Source organism: Perna viridis, chromosome 4 (genome assembly GCF_037379345.1).
Source record: "Perna viridis isolate PV_CMFRI_1.1 ecotype Kerala chromosome 4, ASM3737934v1, whole genome shotgun sequence".
NCBI classification, from domain to species: Eukaryota; Metazoa; Mollusca; class Bivalvia; order Mytilida; family Mytilidae; genus Perna; species Perna viridis.
Genome location: NC_142448.1, coordinates 39,043,137 through 39,055,566, shown reverse-complemented (window position 1 = coordinate 39,055,566; position 12,430 = coordinate 39,043,137). Strand labels below are relative to the sequence as shown.

The window sequence follows — 12,430 nt, the reverse complement described above, 5'->3', positions numbered from 1 at the left end:
ATTCTAAATTGACCTGCCCCCACTAGTTTAGCCTAGGTGTAGGAGTAGCCAACATGTAGCATGGAGTATACATTTGAGCAATCCTTGGGTTGCTTATGATATTGACTACGGAACCAGATTAAGAGGGCTGGCTGCAGTGTATAAAGTGAATTCCGAATGTCAGATGCTGTTCAGAGCTTGATTTCACATGAGTGTAATATGCTCATAAATAAAAGTATCCATGCCATAAACAAATAAAATATGCAAACATGAGTCTCATAATACTACTCTGAAGTAAAATAAAAATTTGAAAATTAAACTCTTAAAATAATATTCAGAACATAAGTAAATCATACAGTAGCAGTGATACATTGAAAATTCTGTTTGTAAAATACATTTTTAAAAGATCACATTCACATGTTTTTAAATATTTGAACTAAGATTGGTGTAGATAACTGATTTTATAAGTTAAATGTACTATAATTTCCCACCATTTTATTTTACTCCTTGAAACGTGCACAGCATACAGGATTTTGCATTATTAGGATGAGTTGTATTCTTAATTTAGCAACCACCAAAGGTCACCGAAGGTCACCACGGGTATTCACCAATCCAGAAGTCAAGACTTTTCCTACCATTAATTCATAACAGATTTGCATTATTTAAAAATTTGAAGGCACTGATATACTGAGACTTCATTCTTTGTATTGAACTTTGAGACTTTTCAATGATGGATTTAACTTCCTACTTCAATATTTAGGGTTTTGAGCTTTTTTGGTAGACAACTTATTTTGGATTAAGATTTTCTTATGCACTTGGATCTTAAGCTGCTGATTTATAGAGGTTGCTTCTGGAAACAGCATACAGAATTTGAAAAAGAATTGACTAGAAGATAATAGTTTAACTGTTCCAAGATATTTCAGAATTAATGTATTTTCTTTTGTATATAATTTTGGAAGAGACTGATTTACCTTTTGAAAGATTTAATTACTGAACCATTGAAGAACTTGAAAAGAGAACCATAGAAATTTCCTTAAAACATTTACCAAGCTTTGTCTTCTCAAAGATGTCAGTTTTTACATTGATCAAGACAAGTGTCCCTTGTTTGGGCAATGCTTTTGTTGATATTCTATTGCAGCTTTTACTCAACTATCCTCTTCAAAAGAGACAGGTTTGGTACCTTAGCTTGTGGTCTGTTTTCAGAGTTACACCCCTTTGATAGTATATGCTTTAGCCATTGTATATTTTACTGATTTGATTTTAGTTTAAAAATACTTTTTAATAAAAATAATAAAAAGCTTGACACTTGAACACATTAACTTGAAAAGAAAAAAATAAACCAATTCTCTTGTAAATTTCTTTGGTACCAAGACAATTTAGAGTTCTCCAGTCTTGCATGGAGCGAGAACCAAGTCTGTTCATTGTGGCCGTTATTCTGATCTGTAAATTGGATATGTTTTTTGACATCTGGTAATCTATCAGCACCAGTTTTAACCCAGCCCCCTCAATTGAACCTGTTAACTGGTAATTTCAATAAACATTGACTTCAGTGAACAGATTTCATCAACATACGAGTGCAGTTCGTCATCCATTTAAAAGCTTACAGGATGCAAGGCCCTCATACTTATTAATAAGTGTACATATTTAACAGTGCCATCTGAACCCAGGGTTGGGCAAATCCTACTCAGCAGTTTGAGATATGTATAAATGGGATGTTACCATAGCAACATTCATTCTAGGTAATCCTTAGATGGCAAATGAAATAGCAGAGTTCCTATGAAATTCTTGCTTTTCATTCAAGTCAGCAGGCTTCAATAAGTTATCTTGTTTTTAAAGAAATCCAAAATTATTGCCTTGTTTCATGGAAAAAAAAAACTAAAAAACGAGCTAAAAGTACTGGTAGGTGCCTGTCTCCATTTTTGGCATTAAAAGCCCAATAACTCTGAAACAAACAAATGCCAAAAAAAAAACAATGAAATACAAAGGTAGCACAAAGCAAGTATTCCTGAGCTTTCACGAGGTGAGTGGTCAGATGTATAACAAATAAACTTCCTGCTCATCATATTTATTCTTCTATCTTTCATAAATGACACATTTTAACAATAATTTATCTCTAATATTACACTATGTACAATTAAAAAGTTGATTTAGATGAATTCTATCAGAATCATTTCTCTCTACAATACATTACTTGGACGGGCATGTTAATTTAACAACTGTCCTATCAATCACAAATCATCATTCAAGTACACAATATTCGATCTACCACAAATATTCATTCCATGAATCATTATAACAGTACAAGAGATAGTGTAAATAGTAATGGTGTGTCCAGTACTTCAAGATAAGTACTGTAAAATGTATACATTTTCATATGAAGTAATATTTCATGATGATATCACCAATCTAAAAACAAGAAACAAAAAAAAGATACATCTACTGCAATACAACCTCAAATGTATTGTATAGCTCAGCATGATCATTGTAGGTCAGACTGATGCCCAAATATTGTGTTTTATTTAGTCAATTTGTTTTCTTATCTTGGTAGGTGGGGTGGATTTGATGATTCCATAAATTCATATTTACTATTTGATGGCAGGGCATGGGAAAATAATAAACCAATAACGTAATAATTTTTCAATAGTTCTTACTGTCTGATATTACCTCAGGCTCCTTTTGTGACACTAAAATTTTTTTTTAGCAATATCCAATGACAAACTTGTATTAAATCCACTGTTGCTGATAAGAGAATAAGACCAGTTTTGAATGTCTTCACAGAGCATCACATATCAACCTATTGGGCTCACTGTGATATTTTCACTCTCTAATTCAAAACTGCCAATATTCTGTATTTAAACTAAGTCTGGACATTTACATACGCCATTCATCTTCTGCCATTATAAAGTACATTTTGTTCATAATTTTAAAAATAGTAATAAAGGAAACGTGAATTCAGGATTAGAACAAAAAAATCTTCCAATTTTAATTTGAAGTAACATAATAATTTATTATGTAAAATCAATACAAAATAAATATTTAACTGAAAATGTTGTTTAAAGCAAATGGCACAAAGTTTACTGCATGTACATGTATGATAGTGCAGATTTAATAGGCCACTATAAAAAAATTGGTTGTTATAAACATCACCATGGCAACCATTGTAGGTGAGAATGCAGGACAATATACTTCTAATTTCAGACATAACTACACCACCTTCATTCATTTTGCCAAGATTGAAGCAAACAAAAACAAAACAAGAAAAAAAAACAAACAAAAAATAAAAACAAAAAAACAGGCTGTGACAGTCTGTTGTAAAAAAAAAAATACAAGACAAATGAAACTCAGGAATATTGTTTTTATGATGGCCTAATGAAACAATTACACAGAATATTATGACATATTTGAGAGTATTGACACAAGAATAAAGCAAGAATTTACAGTACATACACCTAAGTACGAGACAAAAAGAAAGTATTATTCAGGAATCATGAGATCTTACAAATCAGCACTTATAATGATATGCACTATTCAAACATTTCAACAAATTTGTAAATTATATCAGATAAGACAGATTCAAATTTCATTTCCAGCTTTGAAGGGCCTAGACTTTTCCAAGTGTTTAATGAACTTGTCTACCAGATGAGAATTTCAAGTCTACAAAAAAAGTGTTAATGAAAATGTTTAAAAGCCCAGGGTCATAGTAAATTGGGGGTGCGGGACTTAGGGCCAATACAAATTTGAACCTCTGTTAGAAAAAGAGTCACAAAAAATAGTGTTGGACAAAAGAATCAACAATAGATTGCTAGTTTTCTACACATAAATCAAACAGTCATACACACAGTTTTGTTATTATGGCTGAGTTTGAATACATTCAGAAAGCTTTACATATAAATATGTTACATGTATCATACATTTTCAGCACTGAAATTCAATTATCATAAGACCTAAAACACTAAGCCAAATATATATTAAACTCTTCAATTATTAATGATTGAGTTACAAATATAAAACATTTAAGTGAAACTTTGACTTGTGCAAGTTATTGAAAGAAAAAAATTCAATGTAAAAAGTGCTGAAAATATGACTACATACACCAAAGTAAAAAATTTGAAAATCAATTTTCTTCAAGAAAAAAAGGGGGTATTCAATTTAAAAAAAAAAGGGGGGGGTTACAAAACAGCACTTTGGTTATACATACAATCACAATGAACACATATGAAAGACTAAATTCATTATTTTACATAAACTTGTAATTGATTAGCTGACTGTAATAACATTTTAAGTCCTGGCATAAAGTTGCTAATTTCGGAAAAGTTGGCATGGCTAACCATTTGGTTGTAGATCTGTAGACCACCGTGATAGTCACACTGTTGTACAGTTTGTATGATCTGATGTAGTCCTAGGATAACATTCTGTGAGAGCTTTAAATAGAAATGATGCAATTGATTTTGTGAACTATAAATAGAAGTGATGTAATTGTTCAAACAAAATAGACCCATTCTAAGATAAGGCAGCTGATATTGAGTAGATTACCCAAACCTGATCATTACCATCATTTCAGAAATTACATGCTACCTCATGCTAAGAATATCCCACAAAGAAAGTCATACTGTAAACAGGAAGTAGATATTTAAGAACCCGGGCCCAGTTACATAAAAATCTCAAATTGAGATTTTCCTCAAAACTTCAATTTCAAGCAATCTGATTTGCTGAAATTAGAGTTGAGGAAGGATTTGAGGAAAATCTCAATTTTAGAATTTTTATGAAACCAGCCCCTGGAAAGGAAAGACACAATATAACAAAAAAGCAATATACCAAATATCTAAGCTTTCCCTTCAATATAAGATGAGAAATCTGTTATAGAAACCTGTAAAGGACAGACTGCAAAGGTGATTGCAAAGTAGACCTCACTATAATGAAAAGGTTACAACATAGCATCAGGGTTCAAACTCTTTTCATCATGTAACTTAATTTTTCAAGTATCTGCCATTAAGGTCCAGGATTTCTTTTTAAACATTCATAATCAAAAATAGTTGTGAGAACCCAAATCAAGATTCTCCTGCAAATTGTAACAATCAACCGTTAAAAATTCCACATAGAATTTATTGCAAATGTTATGAACAGATCATCAGAATAAAATTACGGGCTTGATGTATAATCATTACACATCATTTGGCAGAATTTTAACATCATATGATCCATTCAACCCATAGGCATTCTTTACACAGAGTATCAGTCATTTACATTTGGTTTAAAGTCTGAAAACATTTGAGCGAGAATGAGATACAAAGAGTTACATAGAAGTGAAATCTGAGAAAATCAGAAATAAAATATGTGGTAATAATTATAATTCAATTTGATTGTTACAAGCCTTTTGATTGGTTCATTCTCTTTTGGGCAGGATAGGCTATTTTGTATAGACTAACCATGTTAACTTGGTATGTGACGTCATTAATGTGAATTGTTCTGCAGTCCAAGTTTCAAACCAATCCAAAATAGATAAGGCTTTGATGAGGAAACAAATCTTTATTTTCACTGGCATTGCTTAGAAATGAAAATACAAGAATTGTTTTTAATTTTTGACCAAGTTATGCTTGCATATCCAACTTTATAGACAGTTTACACTTGTTTATAAACCATTTCATGGTTCGTAAAGCGTAAACTGCCTCAAAGTTGGTTATTTTGCATAACTTGGTCAAAAATTATGAACAATTCTTATGTAATGGTAAAAAAAATACTTACATTATTAGCTCTTAATCTGGCATAGAGCAAATCTAATTTTTTCGATACATCATCTAGCTTTCTCTTCATTTGCTAAAAAAATACAAACCACATTTTAAAAACATGTTGACATACATCCCAAAACCCTATCATTTTTTTTACAATCAAGCAACAATTGATACAGTATGTACCAGATGTCTCTTAAAGGCAACTACTTAACAAAAACAAGACAAATAATGTGTCTGAACCCATTATCATTGTCATATGTTTGTCAGCACCAATACTTTCAATTAATGCAAGAACTCTTAAAAACTATTGTGATTACTTATGTAACTGAAAAAGTTTGACATGTGAATTTGTTATTATAGGATGTGCACATCTTCAATATGTATATAAATACTGTGCAAAATTGGAATAATATTTGTTCTATTCAATAATGTTTTAGTTTCAGATTTTTACAACACACAAAGGTAGGTATGGAGAATCAAGAGTCAGTTGGCTGCTAGACACGCATTCACCATTGGCAATGTAAGAAATTTCCTAAATAATTTAATGTCAGTGGTAACCCAGGTTCATAATTATTCTCAAACATTGTCCCTGGATTACTTTCTTTTGATTTCCACTAGAATCTTGGTTCCCTTGATTACCTTTCCATATCAACAATGTCAGCATTTTTCCAAAACTTACCGGATTTGTAGCTCTTGAAGAACAAGACTGGACTAGACTATCAAAAATATCCTGTAGAACTTGGTGCTCAGTAGGTATGGGTTCCTTGGGTATCTCCTGTACTGGTTTGGCCATAGGCTCCATGGGAGCAGTGGCTGCCGCCATGGCTGCATTCGCTGCTGCCTGCAGAACAAAAAGAAATCATTAACCCAACAAATCAGTGACAGAATTATAGACCCTTTAATCTACAGCTGTTCACATTTATAATCTATCTGCGGTTTGATGAACATTTTGTTTCCCATATATTATTTTCATCCCGGTGGGATTTTTGTCCCTTAGACATACTTGAATTTTCTTTAATTCATGGATACCAATTTTCATGGATAACAAAAGAAACACAAGTTCGTGTATTCTTGAATTTGTGGTTTTGCAGTTTTCCTTATACACATCAATGGAAATCTCCTTTTCGTTGGAACTTAATTTTGTGGTTTGGCCTACACTAGAAAACCATGAAAATTGATACCCCATGAACAATAATACTTTCATAGTATACACCATAACTATTCTCATTATATAATACTCTGATCAATTGTAGAGTAACAAGGTTCAGTGTTATGGTCTCCAAATCTAATACTGGACAGTGCTAAGGCCTGAAAAAAAAATTCTGTGGTCCCAGTAACCAGACCGACCCTAATTTCATGGTGTAAAAAAAATTAAAACAAAAAAAATACAGGTTTTCGGTGTTTCAGTCATTGATTTTTACTAGAATTGCCTTGCTCTTGATGTGGAGGTTCAAAACTCATTTAAGAAAAAATGAAACAACATGGCTTTGGCTACAAGTTCAGTGTTCAGCGGTGTCATCATAGCGGCGGCAAAACTGGTAGGTCCTGCAAATCTGTAATTTTTTTCACACAAAAAAAAAAAAGAAATTCTACCTACCAACCCTAATTTTGAAGATGTTACCAGAAACACAGAATTTTTTTTAGGCCTTATAGGCATTTTTCCAAAATAAAATCAGTGTCTATAGTGCCTTTCACCCATTCTTGATGTGGTCATGCACTATGGATGACACATGGGAACCGGAAGTAAAGTGGGTATTGGCAAAAATTGGAGGTAAACACATAATAAAATAAAAAATCATAACTGTAAAATACGGATTTATAAATGTGAAAACCCACTAATACATGGAAAAATCACATCCCTACAGCACTATATTGACCATGGGAGAACACTTTTCCTGAATTCCCCCAGTTCTTTTTTAGAATTTTAACATCTTTGACCTAACCAAAACAGTGGCTGTTAGTGTTGATTCTACAGAACACAAGTTGCATATACATGTAATTTCTTTTATAAATTTTACAAATTGATACTATGGAAAATGTTATATTTACATGTATAGATATGAACAACAAATGCGCCTGAAGTTCAAAAACCTAGTGTTGTATAGTATGTATATAAGACAATGAAACAAAATTAAATTAGTTCAAAATGAATCAGAAAGCATCATGAAGTAGTGTGTTACAATCATCAGGTTCATTTATTATCTATCGAGTTAATTCTAACATGCATTTTGTTTACAAGTCCAACAATATACAAACAATACATTAGTTTCCATGGTAACTAAGAACACACAGTGCAATCACATATACAGTGAACAAAGTGAAGAATAATGCCTCAATACAATCTATTTTAATATATGGACACACATCTACTTTCAATCCCCTCTCCAGATCACACAAGGATATTAGTGGAATTCTCATAAATCAAATACAAGTCTCTGTAAGAATCAGGCTGAGGGATAAAATTAGAAAAAAAAAACACCAATTAGACAGTGTAATTTCTCACTTTTAAGACAAGAAAATATATATTTTAAGCAATGTGAGATTTTCTTCATGGATGACGTCTTGTTAATATGAAGGAATTTCAGCATGCAGGGTGTTTTGAATAGGCATATCAATTCCAAAATAATTTTTTTTAAAGTAAGAAAAAGAAACAAACACTCTCAGAGAACCTCAGGTAAGATTTCAAGTTCTGCAACTCAGTAGAGTCCTGTAATAGAACATGAAATCTGACCCTTCTGTTTCTGAGATTTCCCTGCCCTGCATTTATTTCTATATTAATCCAAAATTTCTTTCAGGAATAGAAGTCAAATAAGTGTGTTACAATTTTACTGAAAATGTGCTGCACTCGTAAATCTCAAAATACACAAGTATTTAAACAATCTAATGAAACCATTCCTTGATTTTTAGATATAGTAGTGCAGATCAAGATTGTTTTGCAAAGACAGAACCTTATGTTCTTTAAGCAAAAATAGTATAAATTGTCAGACCAGATGGGTATTTCACACATGTTTTGAATTTTTTTTTAAATTTTGCCGGACTCTTACAATGACTTTTACTAAAGATTCTATGAGAATTAAGTATTATAAATATAATGAAGAAACAAATGTATGAACAGTGAAGTGCTTTGAAGGAGTGGGGTGGTTTCTAATTTAACCCTAATCCCAAAATCTACTGATGTGTCTTCAATAAAATGTCTACAAAATATTCACTGTGATATGATTGTCATAGCATTACCGGAATATTCAACGACTTGGCTGCTTTCATTAACTACAAATGTTATACATGTAGAATAAATCAGAAAAATCTAAACTCAGAACAATTTATTCTTAGTGGCAAAATAAAAATCAAACTGAAAGTAGGCAAGGTGTACAGTGCAACTGGTCTAATCCTAAACTTCTTGAAAAAAGCAGACAAGAAATTCAGAAAATATTTTGTGCTGGAGACGTAATAGCATAATAAACAGCAGCACTAAAGCAAAAGAAGCTGTTAACAGTGTTTCTTGAAGCCCATTTGAAGCCCTATTTGAACAGAGCAAAATGTGACTCTACTGATAGTTAAAAATATAAATTTGAACACTCAGTAAAAACTTGGACCACAATAAAATTCATTTGTTAAAAAAAAAGTGCACATTTTATCAAATTTTATCAAAATATGATGGCTAAAAATAGAAATTGAAATTGCCCATTGAGGCAAATCAAACTACCAGATACAAGCATCATGGAACCTATTTGAAAAGACAATAATGATGACATCCTCACCTTTCTTTGAGGTTGGGTTGAAGGTTGTTGGTAATTCCAATTTCCCTGGTATGTTGGCTGAAGCAATAAGAGTTATGTTATAGATACATTGTGTAACAAATATATTAAGCTGTCCATAGGTAATTAACATGCCAGACTTATTCCCCCCTGACCAACTAGCGATGTAACTGAGGTCATAACTACCATGACAACACTTTCAATTTGTATAAAAAATTGTGGTACAATAGAAAAAAAATATTTATAAAGTCATTATTCAAAGATTTCTGTTTATCTGTAGAATTGTTCATCAAATTTTAATTTATTTTTATCACTAGTTATGCCATGAAAATAAGCCCAGCAGTACTTTTTCTGTGACTTTCAGAGACTCTTAATTTTAACTAAATTTTGCATTACATTATAAACTTAATTTTACCATTTATCATGAAAACACATGAAAGAAAGAGGCACTTCTTTTTATGAGAGTATGAGAACCAACTAATTATTTAGCTGGCCTTACTCATATTATTTACAGAAGTACACAGAGAAAAGTAAAATTCAAAAGCAAGTTATGAACACAAGAAGGCAGAAACAAGAAAAATCAGGAGAAAATGCAAATAAATGCATATAAATAGGGAAAACAAGCATGCACTGTGTATATGTGTTAAGTGCAATGCTCTATACAAGACATATTGATGAATCTTTTTATGTAAACATCAGGCCACGGTGATTAAAACAATATAAATACTTTAAAGTTTGAGGATGTTTTTAACTTAAATGATAATTCCAATCAGAATCTTCAGATTTTATTACATCACAAACAGTAAAGAATATTCTCAGACACAAGTAATTTTATGAGTATTGTGGCACCAGTGCCAGTATTAATTTTATACTATACTTAAATCATTGTCGATTAATTATTGTAGTCCCTTGGGAGATGCTGCATGCATATTTGACAATAATGTTCTCTTAAAAATAAACTGGTATTAAAATGCAAATAGTCAAAAAGAAGGAGTCAGATTTGACTTCATTGTATTCAAAAATTCCTCTGAAAAAGCTGCACTTAATTTCATGAAAAGCCAGCCCCCATCTTCTTATTGGGAATTCTCAAGTCAAGGAAACATGCAATCAAAATGCAATGATGCTATTAACTGAAGCTAAGAGGGATAATAAATACCCTTAGTAGTTAGCTAACTAAAGTACAGTGAAAACTGTCTAAACAAAACCCTGAAAACAAAAACCTGTCTAAACCAGAATATTCTATAGTCCATATGGAGTTTGGTTTGGACAGGTTTCAGTGTACATGTAACTGGCAGCTTAGTTGTTCCTTATAAGAAGTCATGAAGCTATTCAGAAAATTCAAATTCAATTTCTTAGAAAAGAAGATCATAGTTTTTTTTTTTTTAAAAGAAAGTTGTAAGCCTGCATAACTTTTTAAATGCTCTGTAGAAAATTCAAAAGCAACAATCCATTGTAGATCATGATTAATATTGTATAAATAGATTACTATTACACTTAAAGACAAAAAGTATCCTCGTTTGAGCAGGTCATCCTTCCAATGTCAAAGTTATCCACATTGGACTTGAGACAGATTATCTCCCTTAGACTTAAGACAGAGTTATCCCCCTTGGACTGAAGACGGTTATACCCCTTAGACTTACCTGTGCCTGCATTTCAGCCTGTACTGCCTGTGGGTTGTACAAGTTAGAATAGTCAACTTGAGGTAATGCTGTCTTCTTTTCTGTCTAGAATGATATAAAATAGCAAAATGATATTTTTTGTATATTTTATTTCATGTTTAGCCAGGGGTTCAAATTTGCTTTTCAGGGTGTAAAGTCCACCTTGGCATTTGTAGATATAAAACCTTAAGTCTACTCAATGAAAGCCAAACTCCTCAATAGAGATTTTTACATAGTACTTTAAAGGTCCAGGGCCTATTTAAATGCAGACTGAAAAGTCCTGGTTTAAAAATGAAGGGGTTCTAGACCTAGGATCAACACTAATTTGAACCCCTGATTAGCCCTTCTAAAAAGCCATGACTTCAGCCTTTATCAATTGTATTTTTTTCTCTACCATCACTTTATGGTCAAATGCTTTCTTAGAAATTTTTAACTCAAAAAGTGGAAGTTTCAAGAGGTAATTACAAAACATGGGATACCAAAATGATTTTAAATTGGAACAGAGAATAACAAAAATATGACCATGAGTGCTGAGCTTTTGCTTGTACAAGTACTAATATTTTGGTTATTAACTATAACCAATTGATTATAATGCCTTACCAAAAACTTTAATGTTATTTTAACAAAAAGAATGAAAATTTGAATCTTCAGCACTTGGTTCTTCCTCCAGAACAAAAATTTTCATCATAATCAAGAATTAAAATTGTGCAGAAGTACATGTTAATGACACAAGACATCAAATAAGTAATTTAGGATACAAACATGATGGACAAACATCCCAATCAGTATACACTAACCAGACTTTTAAGCACAAATAATACTGCTAAAACAATTGTACTACAAAGCCATCTTAAGAAGGTAGACCTATGGTAAAGGACACAACCATTACAAATCATTGCAACATTTGTATTCAGCATTTTACATCAACCTCATGTAAGTATCAAAGTAACTTTGATTTATTTCATTCTATTTCAAATGAAAGCTTGAAAGGCTTTGGTGAAATTGAATATGATACAAACATATTACTGATTTCAAGATTTATGTCCCTTACTCTAGGTCTACCTCCTTAATTGAAATCTATCTTACCTTTGGTCGTCGCTCTTGAACTAACGGTGTATCATTCCAACATTTCTCAGGCTTTTCATATATAAATGAATGTACTCCTGGTCCCTGGGGATTTGAAGACATGTTCTGTGTTCCTAAAAACAGATGAGAATTAGAATTTAGTTTAGAATTTGGTAATATACAGTTGAACATAAACTCTCATTAGCAATATATACCACAGTCTTATTTGTTTGTGTGAATTCTT

At 31.8% G+C, this 12,430-nt stretch overlaps 1 protein-coding gene and 1 non-coding gene across 7 annotated transcripts in view; both read right to left on the bottom strand.

The window, feature by feature from the left end:
• Positions 1-2,028: 2,028 nt before the first annotated feature.
• Positions 2,029-12,430, bottom strand: part of LOC148620023 (protein transport protein Sec31A-like) — a 33,647-nt gene continuing 23,245 nt past the window's right edge. For 3 of the 6 annotated variants that reach the window (XM_088580529.1, XM_088580530.1, XM_088580535.1), the window contains exons 23-29: positions 12,208-12,320; positions 11,104-11,187; positions 9,467-9,523; positions 8,943-8,975; positions 6,388-6,549; positions 5,722-5,793; positions 2,029-4,400 (exon numbers count right to left, since the gene is read on the bottom strand). In XM_088580529.1, the coding sequence (XP_088436655.1) occupies positions 4,212-4,400; positions 5,722-5,793; positions 6,388-6,549; positions 8,943-8,975; positions 9,467-9,523; positions 11,104-11,187; positions 12,208-12,320 (710 nt within the window). In that variant the 3' untranslated portion in view covers positions 2,029-4,211. The remainder of the gene's footprint in view (positions 4,401-5,721; positions 5,794-6,387; positions 6,550-8,942; positions 8,976-9,466; positions 9,524-11,103; positions 11,188-12,207; positions 12,321-12,430) is intronic. The other 3 variants (XM_088580534.1, XM_088580532.1, XM_088580531.1) reach the window with 2 other exon arrangements.
• Positions 5,104-5,177, bottom strand: LOC148620024 (small nucleolar RNA SNORD47). The gene has a single exon (XR_015921875.1). It is a non-coding gene; the product is annotated as a small nucleolar RNA SNORD47 (small nucleolar RNA).